This window comes from Lontra canadensis, unplaced genomic scaffold, assembly GCF_010015895.1.
Source record: "Lontra canadensis isolate GAN:19392208 unplaced genomic scaffold, GSC_riverotter_1.0 scaffold29, whole genome shotgun sequence".
In the NCBI taxonomy this organism is placed as follows: Eukaryota; Metazoa; Chordata; class Mammalia; order Carnivora; family Mustelidae; genus Lontra; species Lontra canadensis.
In genome coordinates, this window is record NW_022631023.1 from 478,508 (window position 1) to 500,295 (window position 21,788).

Below are 21,788 nucleotides of genomic sequence, written 5' to 3' on the forward strand. Positions count from 1 at the left end.
GGGGGTCCCCTGCGCCGTGTGGCCGCCCTGCCCGGCCACGGCTGTTTGGGTGCCTGTACGGGGAGGATGACAGATGGGGAAATGATCTGCCTCCCAGAGGGTGCTGCAGGGTAATGAGTGCCCGAGAGGCGGGACAGAGCTGAACTTGGGTCTGAGGCGTCCATACCCTGCTGGGGCAGCCATGTGTTAGGAAGCTTTGCGGACCGGGAATACCCACCCCATTCAAGACAGTGTTGACCCAGCTGGGCTTTCTGGGTGCAGGGCCCTGGGCTGCTGGCTTGGGCACACCAGCCCTTTGGGAGGACCTGTGTCCTCGGGGAAGAGTGGCCAGCGGCTGGGAGACCACTCACCCTGCAGGGCCAGCACAGATTCGACCTCTCCCCCACTCTCTTGCCTGACTGAGCCGAGCTGACCTCTGCTGAGAGCCACGTCCACTGGGGGGCCTCACACCTGACTGCTCTCATCTTCCTGCCACCTCTAGCTCACAAGCTGACATGAAGAGATTCAGCGGGTCACTTAGAAGGTCACTGGAGGGGCACATGGAGGGTCACTGGAGGGTGACATGGAGGGTCACTTCAGGGTCACTTGGGGGGTCATAGGAAAAACCACCAGGAGGCCCTGAGTCAAGCTGGGATTGGAGCCTGGGCTGACCTGAGTTCCACCCCAGCAGGATGTCCCCCGACCCCCTCCCACCGAGGGTCCTGATGATCTGAGCTGCTTTCAGGGGAGCCGGCCCGGCCGGGTGGGAGGATCCCTCCGCCTCCATGGTCTGGTTCACAGGGGTCCGGCGCCCTCCCCATTCTGCTCGTGTTTGCACAGGGACTGCGGCCGGTCCCTCCTTGCCGTGACTGGTGGTTAATCAGCAGCCCAGCCGGTGGGAGGGCCCTGAGGGTGGATAAAGGCGCCGGAGCGCAGTGTCCGTCCTCCCCTGCATCCGCCCTGTGAGAGGAGCTCCAGGATCCAGGCCCAGACCATGTCCCAGCTAGTGGAATGTGTCCCCAACTTCTCGGAGGGGAACAGGCAGGAGGTGAGTGCAGGCTCTGCTATCCCCGTTTTCTAGGAGGATGCTGAGGCCTATGGAGTTGGTGCAGGCCACTGAGGGCCATGGAGCCCCTGCTCCCGACCGCCGGGCTGTCCGGCCACCTCAGAAGGTTCTGGGCCTTTGGGGCCTCTCCCCTAGTGCAGCTGCTTCCCCTGGGGCCCGCTTGGGGGGCCAGGGCGCTGACCCTCTGTGACCGTGGCCTACAGGTCGCCTTCTTGGAGCACCAGCAGCCCCTCCGCCTAGCTTCCGATCCCTGCCTCAGTTTCTCCCGGACAGTGCCCCTCCTTCCCTTTTCTTGAGCACAGCTCAGTGCTGGGCCTCCCTGGGCTTGTGCTCTTGGAGGATTTCCCAGATGCTCAGCACCAGCTCCTTAGGCCCACGTCTGGGCGGAGGTTGGGGGCGGCAGGAGAGGCACGGCCACCCCTGAAGCTCCTGCTCCTTCTTCCAAGTGGGGAAACTGAGGCACCGGGTCGGGCGTTCATCCCCAGGTGATTGACACCATCTCCCGCGCCGTGGTGCAGACCCCGGGCTGCGTGCTGCTGGACGTGGACGCCGGCCCCTCCACCAACCGCACTGTCTACACGTTCGTGGGGGCGCCCGAGGACGTGGTGGAGGGGGCCCTCAATGCCGCCCGGGCTGCCTTCCGGCTCATTGACATGAGCCAGCACAAAGGTGAGGGGTCCTCCCCACGGGGTGTGGGGCCAGCCCGGCCGGTGAGCTTGCCCTGGGAGAACCCCGGAGACCCTGCCGGTCAGGTGCAGCCCACAGAGCCATGGGGCCAGGCTAAGGTCTGTGGAGCCCCCCTCCGTGTTTCGGGGTGCCCAGGAGCGACTGGCAGTGAGGCCCAGCCATACTGCACAGGCCTGGGGGGCCGGGGGTCAGGGAGCAAGACTCAAGAGACCGGCCTGTCAGCAGCCACAGTACCAAACACTTCTGCTGCAGCAGGCGGGGTCAAAGGTCGGCGGACAGGCCAAAGGGCAGGGGCTCTGGCCGCTGGGGCGGGGGAGGTCAGGCCCCTGTGGAGGGAGTCACCAAGGGTCAGAAAGTCCATGTCCGAGCCAGAGCTCACAGGGGTGGTGGAGGGTCAGGGTGTGAGGAGGACGCTCCGGAGGCTGCGGGGGAGGGAGGCTGGGGCGGCGGGAGGCGGTCACACCGGCCTCTCAGCCTGGCCGCGCTGACCAGGGCTGCGTGGCTCTGAGTGGAGACGGGGTTTCCACCGAGGCCGAAGTGCTTGGCAGCTGCTTGTCCCAGGGCCCTGGGGTCAGCGGGACCAGCCAGCTGTGGGGGTGGATGGCAGGTTGGGGGCAGGGAGGCCGGGGTCCACGAGCCCCCCAAGCCCATGCCCGGGCCCCCCAGCCCCCGGCCACCCTTCCTCAGCCCCCATTCTGTGCAGGGGAGCACCCTCGGATGGGCGCCCTGGACGTGTGCCCCTTCGTCCCTGTGAGGGGCGTCAGCATGGACGACTGTGTGCTCTGTGCCCAGGCCTTTGGCCAGCGGTTGGCGGAGGAGCTGGGTGTGCCAGGTGAGAGCCCGAAAGGGAGCCCCGCCATGGCAGGGGCTCCCTGTCACCGCCGGCGGTACCCGCGGGTTCTCTGCAAAGGGCGGGTCTGGTGTGCGGTGCTCCCGGCCGCGGAGGCCCAGCTGCCCCGCGAAGCGGGGTCCCTGCTTCCTAGTGGACTGAGCTACCTTCGGGGAATTAACTGAATCAGGAAATTATTAACCTGAGACAAACGGAGGCAAGCGGGGGACAAGGTGCGTGCGCAATGCAGGGTCTACATTCGCGGGGCCCGGGCTCGGGCAGACAGGCTGCGTGAGGGCAGGGCCCAAACCCCACCCCTGCGGTTACAATGCTGTCACCGTTGTTGGGGGGACACTGGGAGTTTGTGGTGAGTTTTGTTTTCTTTTCTCTGTGTTTCTTAATTTGTGGTCCTATTTATCGTACAATGAAAATACTCTTTAGAAAGAAAGAATAACGTGCTTCCATCCCAAACATCTACTTCTCTCTTAAAATCTCGGTGATCTCTTTTTTGGGGACATCTGGGCAGAGGAGCAGTGGGGGGGCCTGCCCTGCCCCTGGGTGGGCAGAGGCGTGTCCAGCCGTGACCACCCACCCCCGTCCCATGAGGCGCAGAGAGATGGGGCCCGAGGGGGGGGGGAGGGTGGCCCCCCAGGCTGGGGCTGGCAGGAGCGGCCTGCCTCGTCTTTCCTCCGGGAGTGGAGGTTCTGGGCAGCCCGCCGGCTGGGACCCTGACTGGCCAGGCCCCCTTGCAGTGTACCTGTACGGGGAGGCGGCGCGGACAGCCAGTCGCCGGACCCTGCCGGCCATCCGGGCTGGGGAGTATGAGGCCCTCCCTGAGAAGGTGCGTGCCTCCTCACCAGGGTGGGCGGGGGAGGGCTAGACCCGGGAAGGGTGGGTGCCCTCCTCCTCTCCTGACCTGGGCGGGGCGTCCCTCCTGCGGGGGACACTGCAGCCTAGCCCGAGTCTCCCCACAGCTCAAGCAGGCCGAGTGGGCACCCGACTTCGGCCCCAGCTCTTTCGTCCCCAGCTGGGGGGCCACTGTCACGGGGGCACGGAAGTTCCTCATTGCGTTCAACATCAACCTGCTCAGCACCAAGGAGCAGGCCCACCGCATCGCCCTCAACATTCGGGAGCAGGGCCGTGGGAAGGACAAGGTGAGCAGCCTGCTGTCCCCACGGGGGCGTGGCCCCGTCCCCAAAGAAGCCTGCGGGGCTCACAGGACAGAGCCCTGGTATGGACCTGCTGACCAGCCCAGCCTGAGGCCCGTAATGAGTGGGTGAGGAGGTGGGGCTCTGGCATTCAATGTCGGGGGACACTTGCGTAAAGGACATGTCCACGGCAGGAGGCAGGGCTGGAACTACTGTTGGAATATTGTGGTATTCCCATTCTAACAGGAATACGGCTGCTGAGCCCCAGGTGCCCCCAGGAACTCCAGGGCTCCCAACCTCCGGGGGCCCGGGGCCCTGACCCACCATGTCTGCAGGTGGCTGTCCCCTAGTTTGAGCACTGATCTTGCAGAAAGTGTGATTTGGACACACAGACCCAGGGACACCTGGTGAAGGAGGTGGAGGGTGACGTCTTGCCTGTCAGCACCGCCCCCCGCCCCTCCCAGGGACCTGGGTCCTGCCAGACAGCTGAGGCCCCAGGAGCCTGGCTTCCTGGCAGCACGGGCAGCGGTGTGTAAGCGCGACCTACGCGGAGGGAGAACCGCAGGGCCTTCTTGTTGTTCCTGCGGAGTTCCCGGGTGGGAGGTCCCTCCTCAGGTGGGCTGCGCCAGCCCCAGGAGTGAGGAATGGAGAGCGGACCCCTGCGCTGAGGAAGGGATGGCAGGGACCGAGCCCAGGAGTTTATGGGAGGGTGGGGGTGGCCCAGGCAGGCTCCCAGTGCATGGTGGGGGCAAGATGCTGGCCTGTGCCTGTGCGGGGACCTCAGTTTCCCTGTGGTGGGCGGGTCGCTCCCCAGCTGGCACAGAGGACAACTCTGGAGCGTGAGGAGGGCCCCCAGCCGGCCGTCCGGGCAGCACCGCAGGATCCACGGGCCATGGCGTCTGTGCGGGGAGGGACCCGTGCAGCCAGCTTTGGGGGGCAGGGTGGAAGTGGGTTTCCGGGCAGGCGGCAGGAGGGGTTGGGCAGGGCCTGAGCTGGGGAAGACTTTTCCTTTGCAGCCAGGACGCCTGAAAAAGGTTCAGGGCATTGGCTGGTACCTGGATGAGAAGAACGTGGCCCAAGTGTCCACAAATCTCTTGGACTTTGAGGTCACAGCACTGCATACCGTCTATGAGGAGACCTGCAGAGAAGCCCAGGTGAGCAGGACATGCGTCCCCTGCTGGCCGTGGGGATCCCTCCGCAGGGGAGCAGAGTGGGCATCCCCTGCTGGTCATGGGGACCCCTCTCGAGGTGAGCAGGACATGTGTCCCTGCCAGCTGGGGTGAAGTCCCAGTTGAGCAGGCGGGTCCCGAGGACACCCTTCAGGGCATCTCAAGTCCAGCTCCCGCGGACACGGATGTCACTGGACCCCTGCAGGAGCTGAGCCTTCCGGTGGTGGGCTCCCAGCTGGTGGGCTTGGTGCCTTTGAAGGCCCTCATGGATGCTGCCGCCTTCTACTGCGAGAAGGAGAACCTCTTCCTTCTGGAGGAGGAGCACCGCGTCAGGCTGGTGAGCTGGGCTCCCGGTGGGGGGCCGGTGGGGAGACGGGAGCAAGCTCGAGGCTCTAGGAGCTGGCCTGGGGCACCCTGTTTGCCGGCCGGGCCCCACTCCTTCTCCTCCTCTTAGTGTCGGTGCTTAGATGACATCGTGCTCTTACCGTATCAGGGGAACAGTGGGAGTTTTCTCTGTCATCTAGAAGATGTTCAGTCTTGCAAAAGCTCCTTGGAGGGGACGCATGCCACTTGCCCCTGGACCTTCTGGTGTCTGTGCTGGAGGCGCCTGGTGGCGGCGGGGGAGGTGCGTGACTCCCACGGCAGCCCCGTGCCTGCTCTGGGATGCGGCTGTGTGGGTCCATCCGCGGACAGTGACGGGTTATTTAGAAGCTGGTGCCATTGTCCCAACTTTAGCTGGAATTCCTCCCCAACGAGCACCGGATGGATTTCTCTGAAAGTGTTTGGTGCTTGGGTTTGTGTCTCCTGATTCAGCAAACACATCTCTTGTTTCCAGGCCTCTACGCTGTTGGGCGTGGCTATTCTCCAGCTTAATAACTTAATATACTTACTCCTGTTTTTGATTTATTGGTTTTAAATTTTTAAAAAAATTTTACCCGAATTTTCAAATATATAATTTGATCTATCAGTTTTTATCAGTGCACTGACAGCCTGCTATGGATATGAGAAAATAAACCTACTTAGCATTGACTTACATATTTTCTTTCTTTTCTATTTCCTGATTTTCTTTTCTTTCTTTCTTTTTCTTTTTTTTTTTTTTTAGCTACAGTAGTTTTTGGAGATTAGCAGCTCTTTTGGTGGCTAAATTTATTTTTTCAATTTTTTTCTTTTGTAGTAAAATACACAATTGGCATCTTAACCATCTTTTAGGTATGCAGTTGTTGATATTAAGTATGTTATAATGTTATGTAGCCATCATAGCCCAGGGTGGGTTTTTCTGTGCCTGCAAAAAACTCCATTAGGGCTCTGATAAGGACTGCACTGATTCTGTGCATTGCTTTGGGGAGCCATCTTAACAGAGGAAGTGTTTCAATCCATGAGCATGGGCTTTCTGTTTATTTACGTTTTCTTTAATTTATTTCGGCAATGTTTTGTAGATTTTATTGTACAAGTCTTTTACCTCCTTGGTTAAGTTAATGAAGGCCCAACTATTTAACTCTTTCCGACGCTACTGTAAATGCAGTGGTTTCTGCAATTCCTTTTTTAGAGAACTCTCCTTAGTGCATGGAAATGCACGGACTTCTGTGTGTTGACTTCGTGTCCTGCATCCTTGCTGAATTCATTTATTAGTTCTAGGTGGTTAAATTATGAAGTTTAAATAACATGCTTAAATTCTTTTGCTCCTTATGAATGTCAGACAGTGTCTGTTGTCTCCTGGGGAAGACAGGCGAGGATATCAATGCAGTCCTGTGAGAGGTCATCATCTCTGCTCTAGACTTAAATTGTTGTATCACTATTTTCACGTGGTCAATTGTATGACATTTACCTTCTGTAAATGTTCCACATGTCTTAAATACGCACAGACATGGTACCTTAGCTCTGTACACAGTTGAGGTCATCTCAGTTCCTACTTGTATGTTGCCTGAACCTCACCGTCAAGCAGATTAAAAGAAAAATTTTATTTATTTATTTGACAGAGAGAGAGAGATCACAAGCAGGCAGAGAGGCAGGCAGAGAGAGAGGGGGAAGCAGGCTCCCTGCCGAGCAGAGAGCCCGATGTGGGGCTCGATCCCAGGACTCCGGGATCATGACCTGAGCCGAAGGCAGAGGCTTAACTGACTGAGCCCCCCAGGCGCCCCTGCAAACACATCTTTACCATCTTCTGGAATCAAATGACCCGTGGGAGGTCTAAGTCTGCCTGGTTATCTCCCCGATCTCCAGGGAGTTGATTTACTCCCTGATTCCCGAAGAACTCCTTCTTTGTCCTCGAAGTCCAGTAACTTCTTCCCCGACATTCACCGTGGTTTTCTCCAGCCTCGCTTCTAAGCTGCCGATACGGTTCACGGCCAGGTCTGTTCTCCTTCTAGCTGTTACAGAATTTTGTGTGAATTTTGTATGTTGCTGTAATTCCCTGCTCGTGGCAAATGTGTAGGACTAGTACCGGGAGTCTGGAACGGTGCCGGGGTCTGGAACAGTGCCGGGAGCCCCCTCACGGTCTCCCGACTCTCCACCGGCTTGCATTCCCCCCTTTGCTGTCTCATTCTCTCTCTCTGTAACCACACATTTTCATATTTTTTTTGACCACTTCAGAGTAGGTTAAAGACATTGTACTATTTTACCTCCAATTATTCAGGTTTTATTTCTTAAGAACAAGGACGTTTCTCTTGCACAACCCCAGTACAATAATCAAAATCAGGAAATTCAGCATCAGTACAGTTCTACCATCTAATCTGCGACCAGAACCAAATCTCGCCCGTGTCTCCTTCACCCCCATGGAGCTACTTATCCTCTCACCTGGGGTCCAACCCCATGGCAATCCTTCGTTGCCGTGTCTTTTGTTGCCTTTAATTGCGAGCAGCTCCTTCTGTCCTTGCCCTTCAATGACCTTGGAGTAGTTGGAAAGGAAAGGAAGTTGCTTTGCGCAGGTCTGACGACTTCTGGGCTTGTGGGCTTCTGGCGGGGGTGGGAGGAGGGTGGGATGTGCCGTCCTCAGAGCCCAGGTCAGGCCCCATCCTCTCCCTGCTGCCTGGGTCCTCAGTTCAAGATGCTGTTACCCCCTGCAGTTTTTCCTTTTGTAGCGAGTGCTCTGGGGACGGTACTGGAAGAATATGGAGACGCCCTGTTTCTCTTGAAATTCCAGCCATATGTTTTAGCAGCCAGTAATGGTTTTCTAACTTGACCTTGTTTTTTTTTTTTTAAAGAAAATGCTTTCATTTTCTCCCCTCAGGAAACACAATTTATTCACAAAGTTTAACAAGTAATGTGTGCAAGTATTAACCAATGCATGTTTTTATTTGTTACAAATATTTAAAAAATGCCTTGACTAGTTTCATTGCATTGCCTTTACAGATATGTATTTTTAAATAATTCTTTATTTAAATTCAATTTAGTTAACATATATGTATTAATAGTTGCAGGGGTAGAATTTAGTGATTCATCAGTGGCATATAATACCCAGTGCTCTTTCCATCACGTGCCCTCCTGAATGCCTGTCCCCCGGTTACCCCATCCCCCTACCCCTCCCCTCCAGCAACCCTCAGTTTGTTTCCTGGAGTCCAGAGTCTCTCACAGTTTGTCTCTCTCTCTAACCAGAGAGGTTCCCTTCCCCTATGTTCATCTGCTTTGTTTCTTAAATCCCACATATGAGTGAGATCGTATAATTGTCTTTCTCTGACTTATTTCACTCAGCACAATCCCCTCCAGTCCCATCCACGTCGATGCAAAGGGCAGGACGTCTCCCTTTCTGATGGCCGAGTCACATTCCGTTGTGTAGACGAACCCCGTCTTCTCTGTCCGTTCATCTGCCAACGGACATCTGGGCTCTTCCACAGTCTGGCTGTTGTGGACGTCGCTGCTATGAACACCGGGGGGCAGGTGTCCCTTTGGGTCACTCCATCTGTATCTTTGGGGTAAATACCCAGTAATGCGATTGCTGGGTTGAAGGGTAGCTCCATTTTCAACTTTCTGAGGACCCTCCATGCTGTTTTCCAGAGTGGTTGCACCAGCTTGTGTTCCCACCAACAGTGCAGGAGGCTCCCCTTTCTCCGCAACCTCGCCAGCATCTGTCGTTTCCTGACTTGTTAATTGTAGCCATTCTGACCGGTGTGAGGTGGGATCTCACTGTGGTTTTGATTTGTATTTCCCTGATGCCGAGTGATGTGGAGCACTTTTTCATGTCTGTTGGCCATCTGGATGTCTTCTTTGCAGAAATGTCTGTTCATGTCTTCTGCCCATTTCTTGATTGGATTATTTGTTCTTTGAGTGTTGAGTTTGATGAGTTCTTTATAGATTTTGGATACTAGACCCTTATCTGTTATGTCGTTTGAGAATATGTTCTCCCATTCTGTCAGTTGTCTTTTGGTTTTGTTGACTGTTTCCTTTGCTTTGTGCCAAAGCTCTTGATCTTGAGGAAGTCCCAATAACTCATTTCTGCTTGCTTCCCTTGCCTTTGGGGATGTATCTAGAGAGAAGTTGCTGTGGCTGAGGTCACAGAGGTTGCTGCCTGTGTCCTCCTCTCCAATTTGGATGGATTCCTGTCTCACATTTAGGTCTTTCATCCATTTTGGGTCTATTTTTGCGTATGGTGTAAGAAGATGGTCCAAAGCCATTCTTTTGCATGTGGCTGTCCAATTTTCCCAATATCATTTGTTGAAGAGACTCTTTTCCATTGGACATTCTTTCCTGCTTTGTCGAAGATGAGTTGACCATAGAATTGAGGGTCCGTTTCTGGGCTCTCTCTTCTGTTGCATTGATCTATGCATCTGTTTTTGTGCCAGTACCATACTGAAAAAAAAAATGCCTTTATCTCCCCCATATTTATTTATTACTTTTTAATGTGTTTGATGCTCTCCTGTATTTCTTAACCTGTCCTTTTATATTCTTTCCCTGAAAGTTCTGATATGTGCAGTCTTTGAAGGTCTGATTTTGCCAATTGCTACGTCTGTTGACTTTCTCACAGTGACTTGCTTCTTTGTGATTTTGTGATTTTTGATTGTGCGCGCATGTTCTTTGCAACTTTATTTGTGGTAATTTTGGACACTTGGATTTAAAGTTTGGATTTGCCTCTGTTAGGTCTCGGGCACCTGATCTCACAGGGGCCCCCAGACTCAGCTTGGAGCTTTGGAACTACACAGGTAGAGAGTTCTGTGTGGACTGTGGCCCACATCCTCTCAGCGTGGCTTGTGGTTAGAATTCCCAGGAAGTGTTTTTCCTGTTTCACCAAAGGGAAGGCAGAAACTGAGAAGTATCCTTCAGTAGTTTTTGTATTTTTTAAATCATAGTTCATCTTTGGGGAGGTCACCTTTCAGGAGCCTCCAGTCTGGCCTCACTCTTCAGGACTTGAGACCTCCCTGCTCCTGAGGGGCTGGCAGAGGCTCTCAGATGTCCCAGGGTGGACCCAGTGTAGGGTGAGCAGGCCTGTCTGGTTCCATTTTGGGTCATTTTTGGCCTTAAATGAGCACCTTTACTTTCTGCCAATGTAGCGAGACATTTAAATTCATGTTTCTTTTTTTTTTTAAAGATTTTATTTATTTATTTGATAGACAGAGATCACAAGTAGGTAGAGAGAGAGAGAGAGGGAAGCAGGCTCTCCGCTGAGCAGAGAGCCCGATGTGGGGCTCGATCCCAGGACCCTGAGATCATGAGCTGAGCTGAAGGCAGAGGCTTTAACCCACTGAGCCACCCAGGCGCCCCTAAATTCATGTTTCAATGTCTGTCTTTTTGAGGTCTTCTGGGCCAGGATGGCTTTGCTCTATTGCTTGTTGAAGACCTCCGGTGGGCTCTGGGGAGGTGCCCTTACCCACCTCTGTGTCCTCGGGGAGACCTGCCGGCCACCCCCGCCCCCGGGGACTCTGCTGGCTTGTTTCTGTCAAGGAGCACCTGCCACTTGCCAGTTTTGTGGACAGTGTCAGCCTGCTTGGTGCAGAACGTGCCAGACTGGGCCCCTGGCCCACAGCTCCGTAAAGTGTTTTGAGCATGTTTTGGTGGAAAAAATTCTAATCTCAAAAAGAGATTGTTCCAACTTTAGTTTGAATTTAGGTAAAATCCATTTTGCCTCATAGAACAAATCTTACATTTAGGTCAGTCAGGCAGCTCCTGGGCTTTAAGAGTTGTGAGAACTGACCCCCAAAGCATGAGGAATCTTGTCCAAGGGGGTAGTTTTGTAGGTCCCTTTCAGAGATGGGCTCAGTGTGCGGTGCTGTTTGTTGGACGCCTGTGGCGTGGAATGAGGGCACCTCCTCTCCCTGGGTCGGTTTCCCTGTGGGGAAGATGGGGGGCAGTCTGGGGGCCCCTGCCCTGGGCTGGGGGCTTTCCCGGAAGCCGGCGCTCACAAGCTCCTGGTGGGTGGGCATGCGGCCTGCTGGGCCTGGCTCCCCACACACAGGGGACCAGAGCAGGGACGCCACCGTGACTCAGGTGGGACCCCATGGTGCAGTGGCCTGCCTCGGGGCTGGGGGGCTACATGGCTCTTCATCACCAGCCCCTCCTTCCAGGTGGTGAGCCGGCTGGGCCTGGACTCTCTGTCTCCCTTCAACCCTAAGGAGCGGATCATCGAGTGAGCATCTGCCCCCCTCCCCAGAGACCTGCTGCCGCCCTCCCAGAGCCTTCTGTGTGGTCACTTCTTCATCAGCAAACACCAGGGTGTCTGTGCCAGCCACGAGGCTGGGGGCCAGTTGGGGGGACACAGTGAGACGTGTATCATCATGGGGCTTCTGCGTGGTCGGGGCCATTCTGCACCCTGGGACCGTGTCCCCTCCCCCGTGTTGGAGAGGGCGTGTGCGGAAGAGGCGTGGGGTCAGGGACCAGGGTCTGAGCCAGCCCTGCCCTCACCGCCCGGCGGTGGTGACCCTGGCCCTGCCCCCGCAGCCCCTGAGCCTCGCTGGGCCGGCCTCTCCCCACAGGTACCTGGTCCCCGAGGGCGGGCCCGGGCAGAGCCTGGCAGACAAGCCCCTGCGTGCCTTTGTGCGTGAGGTGGGCGCCCGCTCGGCGGCCCCGGGGGGCGGCTCCGTGGCAGCAGCCAGCGCAGCCATGGTGAGCACGAGGCGAGCGGCGCGGCCGAGGACGGCCCGAGGGCGCCTGTCCTGGGGTCCCGAGTCCCATGCACGGCTCCTCTCCTGCCCAGGGCGCCGCGCTGGCCTCCATGGCCGGCCTTATGACCTACGGGCGGCGCCAGTTCGAGCACCTGGACGCGACCGTGCGGCGTCTGATCCCGCCCTTCCACGCGGCCGTGGCCGAGCTGACCATGCTGGTGGACGCCGACGCCCGGGCCTTCCAGGCCTACCTGGTGGGTGCTCAGAGGGACCCCACCAGCCCGCGGGAGCCCCGGGGAGACGGGGTCAGCGGACGGCGGGGGCGTCCCCCGGGGTCACAGAGAGCGGGCGGGGAGGGCGGGCGCTGTGGCGGGCACAGGGGTGTGGGGAGCAGGGGAGACTGGAGGGAGCGGACGGCGGGCGGCTGCTCTTGCCCCCCTTCCCTCCCCCTCCAAGCCCGGGCATGGGCCCGCGCTGTCCTCCAGGGCAGCGGCTGGGTGGGGTGGGAGGGAGCGAGGGTCCGCCGGGCTCGGCGCCCCGGCCCCAGCTGCCTCTGAGTCCCGCTGCTGGGCCGGTGGCCAGACCTCATGACCCCGGACGGACTGGCCGCGGAGACCCTAAGGGGAGCGCCAGAGACTGATGGTTTCAGAGGCTGGAGAAGACGTTCCAGCCACCAGTCAAAGAGAGGACCACGGGGAGAACTGGGAGCTCTCCACGCGACAGGCCGGTCAGGTCGGAACCTGCTCTCCCACCCGAGAGGGAGGCGGCGTAGCTCAGAGCCCAGGGCAGGGGACGGGGCACTCTCAGGAGGAGCCGAGACGCGAGTCCAGGACCGAGCGCCGCCGTGCATCTGTGTCCCAGAGTCGTTCCTGGTGGAAGGCTCCGGGAGACACGTGAGCTCAGGGCCACCGGCTGCACCCCAGGCACAGGCAGAACTGCCTCGCGGGCCAGACTTCACTGAAGGGAAGTCAGGGCTCTGACGACCGCCAGTGACCTCCAGGGCGTGCCGTGCACCCCCAAGGGAAGGCTGTATCCAGACGGGAACCATCAGAGTCTTGCCTAAGTTCGTTACCATCTGGAGCTAAAGTTCACGGCCTCTGGGTGGGAGGTAGAGAGACTGGTCACCTTTTGTGTTTTTAGACTTAAATTTCATTTATTTGCTATTTAAAGTAGGCAAAACCTTCAGGTGGTTCCAAATTCACAAGGACAGGAGGATATCGGATGAGAGGTCCCTGGGTCCTGCCTCCTGCCATACCCCTACATGCCCCAAACAGGCACAATTTCTAGGGCATGCACCCTGAGATGTTTATTTATATTGACATAGATCCAATTTTCCTTTTTTCTCCTCATTTCTTGCACAAATGGCATCACATGCGTTCTTAGGTTGCCTCTTGGCCTTGTCACTTGACGTTCTGTTAGAGATCTTTCTATGTCGGTGCTAGACACAACACACACAGATCCACCCTGACTTATAGTGGAGTAGCGGCCGATACACCCTCCGTAAGCTGAAAATACTGTAAGTCAGATATGCATTTATTAGACCCAGTTCGAAGCACATCACAGTTTGTCTGGCCTGCCTTCAGCTGCTGCGAACACTTCCGTTTGCGACAGCTGGGCACAACCACCTTGCACATGGCCTGTCTTATGAGGGAGTGTTGAAAAGCTTGTGTACTGACCAAACACCACATCCAGAGTGACCCACGGAACAGCAGTGTGACCGTGGGGCTGCCTAGTCTTGGGATAGGACCGCCCATCGCTAGTCTGGGCAAAGACCCACATCCCAAATTCCAAGCACTGGTTCTCCTGAACACATGTCACTTTCACACCACCATGAAGTCAAAAACCCTCTGTCGAACTTGGGTAAGTCCGGGACCATGTGTGATGTGTGGATGTCTGGGTCACAGCACCTGGCCAGCCCCACCAGGGCACACGGGCCTCTTCGTCAGCACCGGGGACGCTGCTCTGTGCACGCCTCTGGCGTCTGTCACCGGGTGTGCACCGGGCAGCCTGTGGGGGGTGATTCATAGAATTCCTTCCCGGAACCCCATGCCAGGCACGTGGCAGTCACGCCACGGTCTGTGTCTTGGTGGCCCTGGGGGCGCTGCTCCCTGAGCGTGGCAGGAGCATCTCTCCTACTTTGCACAGTGGTGCTGGGTGCCTTCCAGAAGAGTAAGGCTCCCTTCCCTCTCAGACCTCCCTTACTGCCAGCACCAGCTGGGACTCGGGCTGCACCGGGACCAGGCTCCACTCGGGACTCGGGCTGGCTGCTTCCTGTGCTGGTCGTGCTGGTTCCCGACGGAGCAGCCTTGAGTTTTCAGTCCTTGAGCCCGGAGTCTCCCCGCTCCTCCCGGGGCACGTGTCACGGTTTACGGGGCCTCCCCGGCCTGAGCTTACTGAGCGTCTCCCACAGCGCTTCCCAGACTCCTGTGCTCTGGTGCCTGGCAGACGTGGAGGGGTGTCGAGGGGACATGGAAGGCTAACCACCCAAGATTAGAAACGGGGGGAATAAGTAGGAAACACTGGGAGGGAAGTAGAAAAACAGAAATCTAATCAGAAGGCTGGGAGAAAGGAAGGCTGGCCAGCAAAGTTCTTGTTCAGAACCACGTGGAGACGCACCGTGGACAGTGACACGCGTGAGGGGACACAGCGCTTTGCCCTTTCCGGGCCAGCAAGGAGGTGCAGATCTGGAAAACAACACAGAAGCGTCCTTGTCTTGTGCCAAAGGCAGAAGTGGTTTCCAGATGGGGGAATGCAAAGCTTGGGGTAACCTAACAGCAGCTGGACGGCCGTCCTCTGAGGGATGCCGCTGTGACTGTGGGAAGGACGGCTTGATGGAAACCAGACCGGCTCCACGCGTTGGAGACCCCCGAGGCTCGGCTGAGGCGGCCTCACGGGGACAGGACTAACACCCCGCGCGGGTGAGGACAGCCTGGAGGGAGGTGTGCGCCGCCCCAGAGGCCCGGGCAGCCCCTGGGAGGCTCGGATGGTTTTGTCCACCAGCAGGAGTCGTTGCGGTGCTAATCAGGGGAGTTCTGGGCCGGGCCGGGGCTCCCTTGCTCTCAGGAATGCTGACATTTAACCAAATCCAGAAAGGACACATCCCCCCGCCCCCACCCTGCCAGGCCCTCGGCCCCTGCAGACGGGCAGGATGGGGCGTCAGAGTGTGAGGGACAGGCCTGGACAGACGCAGGTGCGTGGATGGGGGGCCGTCCCATGTAGGGGCCCGCGTGACCACTCACAGGAAGAGGGCCTGAGCTGGTTCAGGTGGGAGGGGACAGGGGACACGCAGCTAACCCTGAGACCCCGTGGGGATGGTGTCGTCTGACACAAGCAGTGACTGGAGCCTGGCTCCTGAGGATGTCCCCCCGCAGTTCCTGGAGCTTGGTGGAAACTGTGGCCCCCTGCAAAGGGCTGCTCGGAGGTGCACCCCCGCCCTGCAGAAGTGCTGACCCCGGGGGTTGGGGTGTGGACGCTGCCTGGACTCTCCGTGTGGCTCCGGGCCACGGCCACTGCTCACCCCACGGGTTCTGTGATCTCTCCTGGCAGGAAGCAACAAAGCTGCCCAAGAGCACACCTGAGGAAAGGGACAGGTGAGTGTTGCGGTGACTATGGGGGAGGCGCCACGCCAGATGGTGGATGCCCAGGGCCTTGACCTTGGAGCCACCTAACCCACCCTGTGGCGGTGTGTTTGTGATGGAAGAATGACGTCCCTGTTGTCCCCCCCGCTTCTGTCTGCTGGGGTGGAGCTGGGGGGCAGTCCACGTGGCCTCTGGGTGTCCTGCACTCTGACCACCAACCCCTTGGATTCAGGCGTGCGGCTGCCCTGCAGGAGGGGCTGAGGCGGGCAGTCGCCGTGCCCCTGGCGCTGGCAGAGACGGTGGCCTCGCTGTGGCCGGCGCTGCAGGAGCTGGCCCTGTGTGGGAACCTGGCCTGCCGGTCGGACCTGCAGGTACGGGGCGACGGGGGGTCGGCCTCCTGCTGCAGGGGGAGCAGCGTGGAGGGTAGTGGGACCGGAGCGCTTCCCAGGGGTCTTGGCCAGTCTCAGCCAGCAGAGCCCATTTGTTTATCCCGTTTGAGGAGTTTCAAGAGTGGGAAGCAAGGGTTTCCGCTGAGCGTGCGGCGTGGCAGAGAGGCAGAACTAAGAAATTAGGCGCCGCCCTCAGGCCCTCCTGGCCACCCCCTCCTCCTGCTCCCTTGTTCTCTCCCATTCCCTCCTTCTCATGGCCCCTTGCCCTTGGGAAAACCCCGAAGCCGGCTCACAGATGTGCACATGGCACCGGGGCACAGCCCGTGTGTCGGGGACATGGAGTGGGCGCTTGGACCTCTCAGTCCGTCTGAGCACTGCAGCTGTGGGGCTTTCCAAGAAGGACACCTGTGCGCAGTGTCTGGTCCTGAGGCTCCAGACAAGGGTCCCCTCCTTCCCTGGGCACAAGTGGCTCCTGCCATTCTGGGTTTGTCCCTGGCCCCGTGCTCCCACCGGCTCTCCCCCACCCGTGGCCCGCACGTGGGAAGCCGGGAGGTGACCCAGGACCGTGGGCTGTAGCCCAGGCCTGAAGCCGGGAGGCCTCACCTCCCTCAGGGCCTCATTTTCTGTGCTCAGAGGACGAAGTCAGGCTGTGGTTGTCGTCTGTGTCTGGAGGGCTGGGCTGGAGCCCGCCATTCTGCACGTCCCTGCCGGGGCCTCCGCTGGCCCTGTGCCTCCTGGGGACCCCTGGGGCACTACTGATGAGGCATGAGGGCCCCAGCCGTGGCCCTGGGGGACGGAGGGGGTGGGGTGAGCCCGGGGTACGGCCGGCCAGCCCTGTTCCTGGCGCCTGTTGCAGGTGGCGGCCAAGGCCCTGGAGACGGGAATGTTTGGGGCGTATTTCAATGTGCTCATCAACCTGAAGGACGTCACCGACGACGCGTTCAAGGACCAGGTGAGTGGGCGAGGCATGGGGGCCGGGCCGCATTGTCCTCAGGGCTTCGGCTCTGCAGTATGGCTCTGGGGAGCGTGTCCATCTGATGAGACGTTCCTCCGGCCTCTGCGGGGGCTGCTGTCCTCCTGGGGCTGCTGGAGGTGGGGGGCCAGCCGTCAATCTGCACCTCCACCTCCTCTCCTGGGGGACTCTGGCTGGGGACCGGGGAGCCCCCCGGAACCCTCACCGGAGCCACACCCCGGCCTGCCCGAGTCTGTCCACCGTGCTCACCTGCCCAGCACGGCCCCCCAGGGCTGGGTCCCCCAGCATAGGCCCTGAGCACTGGCAGCACAGGCCCTCCGAGAACAGTGGCCAACCCACAAAAATGGCCTTAGCTCCAGCAGCTGTTAGGATTTTGTCATTAATGGCTGTGGAAGTGACTGTGAGGGGTAGGCAAGTCTCCATTTTGAAGTGTACAGCTTGGCACCTTGCACACTCACGATGTGTGACCACCACCTCTGTCATGTTCCAGAATATTCTCTTTGCTCCAAAGGAAGCCCCCCCCCATTAGATAGATAGATAGATAATCTTTAAAAACTCACAGCTCAGAGTGAAGGCCTTTTTGGGACTGAGCTTGGGTCTTAAGGGAAGTCACTGTCCACCAGGAGACCACGTGGGGACTGACTTAACAGATGGGCTGCGTGAACCCAGTCTGGGCTTGAGGCCACAGCCCTGCCCTCTGCAGTGGTGGCTAATGTGGGACGAGTAGGAGGGTGGGGGTCTGGGCCTGGTGGTCCTCCCACCTCAGGACAGAGAGAGGGACCCTCCCGTCCTTGCTGAAAGCCCTGTGAGGAGTTGTGGGGCCCCAGGTCGGGGGCTTGGGGTCACCCCAGAGAGGATAGGCCAGGGGGCATGGCCAGAGGACACAGGGAGGTGGCAGGGGGCTGGGCCAGGAGGTAGGTGGTGGGTTGCAGGGGCAGACTGACTGAGGCCTGGGCGTGGGCCTGGGCCAGGGGGATGGGCCGAGGGTCAGACTGACACCTGGGCCTGGGGGTGGGGCATGGGCCGAGGGTCAGACTGACACCTGGGCCTGGGGGTGGGGCATGGGCGGAGGGGCACACTGACACCTGGGCCTGGGGGTGGGGCATGGGCGGAGGGGCACACTGACACCTGGGCCTGGGGGGGGGGCATGGGCGGAGGGGCACACTGACACCTGGGCCTGTGTCTGTCAGACCCGCCAGCGCATCTCCAGCCTCCTGCAGGAAGCCAAGACCCAGGCAGCGCTGGTGCTGGAGAGCCTGGAGGCCCGGCAGGAGTGACAGCAGGCGGGGAGACTGCGTGGCCTCTGCCGCCCTTAGTGCCCCTCCCCGTTCCTGGAAGCCTGCACACATGGTCCCTGTGGGGCCCAGAGTGGGTGGAGGCAGGGGTTGGCTTCCCCTTGGGATGGCAGGTTCACCCCTCGTCACTTGCTGCTTTTAGTAAAGTCATGACCCACCGGTGCCTATGTGGTATGTTTGGGCTGGAGGAAGGGAAGGGCTGAGCTCAGTGGGCATGAGCGGGGACCCCGAGATGAGTGAGCACGGGGAGAGGTAGTCAGGCACATGGGGGCGCGGCACGAGGTGACACACTGGCTCCAGGGTCCCACAGACGTGTGTGACGTGCTGCTGGAGGCTGAGCCGGGCCCCACGTCACTGGGAGCACCCAGGGCTCAGGGCAGGCGCCTGTGGCTTGGTGGCCCTGGGGTCATGCAGGGGACAGCAGCCCCCTGCCAGATGGCAGGGCTTCCCCATCCAGTCTCAGGGAGGAGGTGAGGCCAGTACTGCCTGAATCGTGGGAGGCTGTGGCCAACGTCTGCTGCTCTGGGGGCACCGGGGATTCCTGGGGAGAGGACGCATTCCCCTGACTGTCTGGGAGGTGACAAAGCATCAGACCTGGGGCTCCCAGGATGAATGGACCCCGGCCACAGGCTTCTCTCACAGCAGAAGTCCAGGGGGCCAAGACCCAGCAATGTGGGTCCTAGGAGGACAGCTCTCCTGTCTCCCAGCCCATAGTCTCTCTGCCTTCTCCTGCACCGCCCACAGGGCCTGGTGTCCCGGGACGGGAGGGGGTGTGCTGGGGAGCCCCTGGCTCCAGATTCAGATGCTGCTGCAAAGCTGACCATGTGGCTGAGAGAGGCCCGGGGGGTCCTGGGTGGGAGGTCCAGGAGGCAGAGGGCAGCAGGGGGTGGGGCATGAGGTTGCTGGGTCTGGCCCCATCGGGGGGCGCCCAGGAGGCTGTGTGCAGGTGCCGTGTTCCCCAGGCAATGCCACTCCGGGGGCTCTGATCCCTGAGTGAGTGTGGGTAGGCTCTGCCCCAGGAGGGCCTTGCCACCGCCAGCCACAGGCTGAGGTTTTCCCGGTTTAGTCTTCCAAAATAGGCAACGTGCTCCCAGACTGGACTCACCCGGGCTCCATGGGGACGCCTCGCCGCCCTGTCCCTGCCGGGCCCTTCACCCCTCCTCCGACAGCCGCTGTGCTCTTTTGTATGACTCCACGCTCATGCAAGCAAACACAAGCACATGCGAACACACATCCCTAATTCCTCCCTCACACGTAACGAGAGCGGGTTCCGGGCTGGGTTTCGATTCTACTTCTCAGGGGCACCTCTCTTACCGGCATTTAGAGAGACTCCTACTCAAAATGGGTTTTATTCACTCATCCTTTTCCCGTATTTTCTTAACCATTTCACTGTGAAATGTAAGAAACATTCAGAAACCATGACCAACAGCTCAATGATTTATGACCACGTCCTCCCCCGTCACATAATCCCCCCCAAGTCCCACACCCCTGCTCCGTGGTGACCAGACCCCTGTTTTCCTGTTGGCCCGTCTGGGAGAAGCAAGCATGGCGGTTTGCTGACCTCGGAGTCCTCCTGGTCCAACGTGTCATTCAAAGTCCTCGTCTCCTTGGCGGTCCGCTTAGATGACCTGTCTGTTTCAGTGAGGGTGGGCGTTAAAGTCGCCTACAGTTATAAGATTATCGTCGATGCGTTTCTTTGATTTGGTTATTAATTGGTTGATATAGTTGGCTGCTCCAGTGTTAGGGGCAGAGATATTTACAACTGTTAGATCTTATAGACCCTTGAATTATGATACAGCGTCCTTCCTCATCTCTTACGACAGTTTTGGTTTAAAATCTAATTTATCTGATATAAGGATCACCACCCCAGCTTTCTTTTGAGGTCCATTAGCATGGAAAATGATGTGCCACTCCCTCACCTTAAATCTGGAGGTGTCTTTGGGTCCACAATGAATCTCTTTGGGTCTTGCTTTTTTATTTACTGTGTGCTGGAGAGCCTGGAGGACTCTGTGACTTTTGATTGGGGCATTAGCTCATTACATTCTGGGTAACTATCGAAAGATATGAGTTTAATGCCACTGCGTTGCCTGTAAGGTGACCGTTCCTTGTCTCTGTTCCTTTCTGGTCTATGTTACTTTTAGGCTCTCTCTTTGCTTACAGGACCCCTTTCAATATTTCTTGTAGGGCTGCTTTGGTGATTGAAAATTCTTTTAGTTTCTGTTTGTCCCAGAAGCTCTTTATCTCTCCTTCCATTTTCAATGACAGCCTAGCTGGATAAAGTATTCTTGGATGCATATTTTTCTCATTTAGTGCTCTGAGTATATCGTGCCAGTCCTTTCTGGCCTGCCAAGTCTCTGTGGATAAGTCCACTGCAAACGTTTTGTTTCTAGCCATGTAGGTTAAGGACCTCTTGTCCTAAGCTGTTTTCAAGATTTTCTATTTGTCTCTGAGATTTGCAAGTTTCACTATTATATGTTGGGGGTGTTGACCTATTTTTATTGATTTTGAGAGGGTTCTCTGTGCCTCCTCGACTCGAATGCCTGTCCAGATTAGGGAAGTTCTCCACTATGATTTGTTCAAATAAGCCTTCTGCCTGCCCCCCTCCTCCTCTTCTGTGACCCCTATTATTCGAATAGTATTTCACTTTGGGTATCACTGATCTCTCGAATTCTCCCCTTGTGATCCTGTCGTTGTTTATCTCTGTTTCTCAGCTTCCTTCTTCTCCATCATGTGGTCTCTAGGTCACTGACCCTCTCTTACCCCAGCAGTAAGAGCCTCCATTTTGACTGCACCTTAGTAACAGCGTTTTAATTTCAGCCTCATTAGATGTTAGTTCTTTTACTTCTCCAGCAATTTCTCTTCTGTGCCTTTCTCAAGCCCAGCTAGTATCTTTGTGATCACATCACCGTTGTGAATTCTGACATCTTACTTGTCTCCATGTTGGCCACATCCCTGCCTGTGAGAACTGCCTCCTGCTCCTTCTTTTTGGGGTGAGAGTCTCCATCTCATCATTATGTCTAGAAAAGAAAAGATGAAGGAGAGAGAAATGACAAAAATAGCAACAACAGAAAAATACAAACAAAACAAACCAGAAGAAAACAGAAACAAAAGAAGAAAAAATCAAACAAGAAATAAAACAGAACAAAACAGTAAGCCAGATCCTGGGTATATTTTGGTCTGTTTGTTAAAAGAAACGAGACTCCAAAATAGAAAAGAAAAATGTATGTATATACAAAAACAAAATACAATGAAAGGAAACCAAAAATTAAAAACAGTATAAAAATTAAAAAAGAACTGATAAAATAATAACTGAAACAAATAAAACTGGAAGCCTCAAGAACGATAAAACCACAAATGCTATATTCGGTTTCCCCAAGAGCAGAACCCGCAGTCTGCGTGATGGTGACCTTGTCCACGGTTCCTGCCGGTCTTCTGGTGGAGGGGCCTGCTGCGCTGGTTCTCAGGTGTCCTCCCTGTGGCAGACTCTGGGGGCTCGGGCTCGGGGAGCGGCTCATGCTTGCACTAGGTGGTTTGCTCCCGGGGAGCTTCCGCCGGCTCTGGAAAGGCTCCTTTCCTGGTTGTAGGACGGCAGCAGGTCCTTCTCCGACCTCCACTGGTCGTGCAGGTGCTCGGAACCATGTGAAAAC

The 21,788-nt window shown here is 57.4% G+C and overlaps 1 protein-coding gene across 1 annotated transcript; it reads left to right on the top strand.

Annotated features, from left to right (window-relative positions):
- The first annotated feature begins 933 nt into the window (after positions 1–933).
- On the top strand, positions 934–18,158 carry FTCD (formimidoyltransferase cyclodeaminase). Its single transcript, XM_032865186.1, has 14 exons — positions 934–1,027; positions 1,531–1,714; positions 2,436–2,564; positions 3,314–3,402; positions 3,536–3,715; positions 4,726–4,863; positions 5,084–5,215; positions 11,370–11,431; positions 11,778–11,907; positions 11,999–12,160; positions 15,453–15,496; positions 15,717–15,855; positions 16,730–16,825; positions 18,037–18,158. The coding sequence occupies exons 1-14, from the start codon at positions 974–976 to the stop codon at positions 18,121–18,123; spliced, it is 1,626 nt and encodes a 541-aa protein (XP_032721077.1). The 5' UTR covers positions 934–973; the 3' UTR covers positions 18,124–18,158.
- Positions 18,159–21,788: the final 3,630 nt, after the last annotated feature.

Coding starts and splice junctions, on each gene's coding strand:
- FTCD (XM_032865186.1), top strand. CDS start 974: ATGTCCCAGCTAGTGGAATGTGTCCCCAACTTCTCGGAGGGGAACAGG. Junction 3,403..3,535: donor ATGAGGCCCTCCCTGAGAAG/GTGCGTGCCTCC, acceptor GTCTCCCCACAG/CTCAAGCAGGCCGAGTGGGC. Junction 11,432..11,777: donor CCTAAGGAGCGGATCATCGA/GTGAGCATCTGC, acceptor CTCTCCCCACAG/GTACCTGGTCCCCGAGGGCG.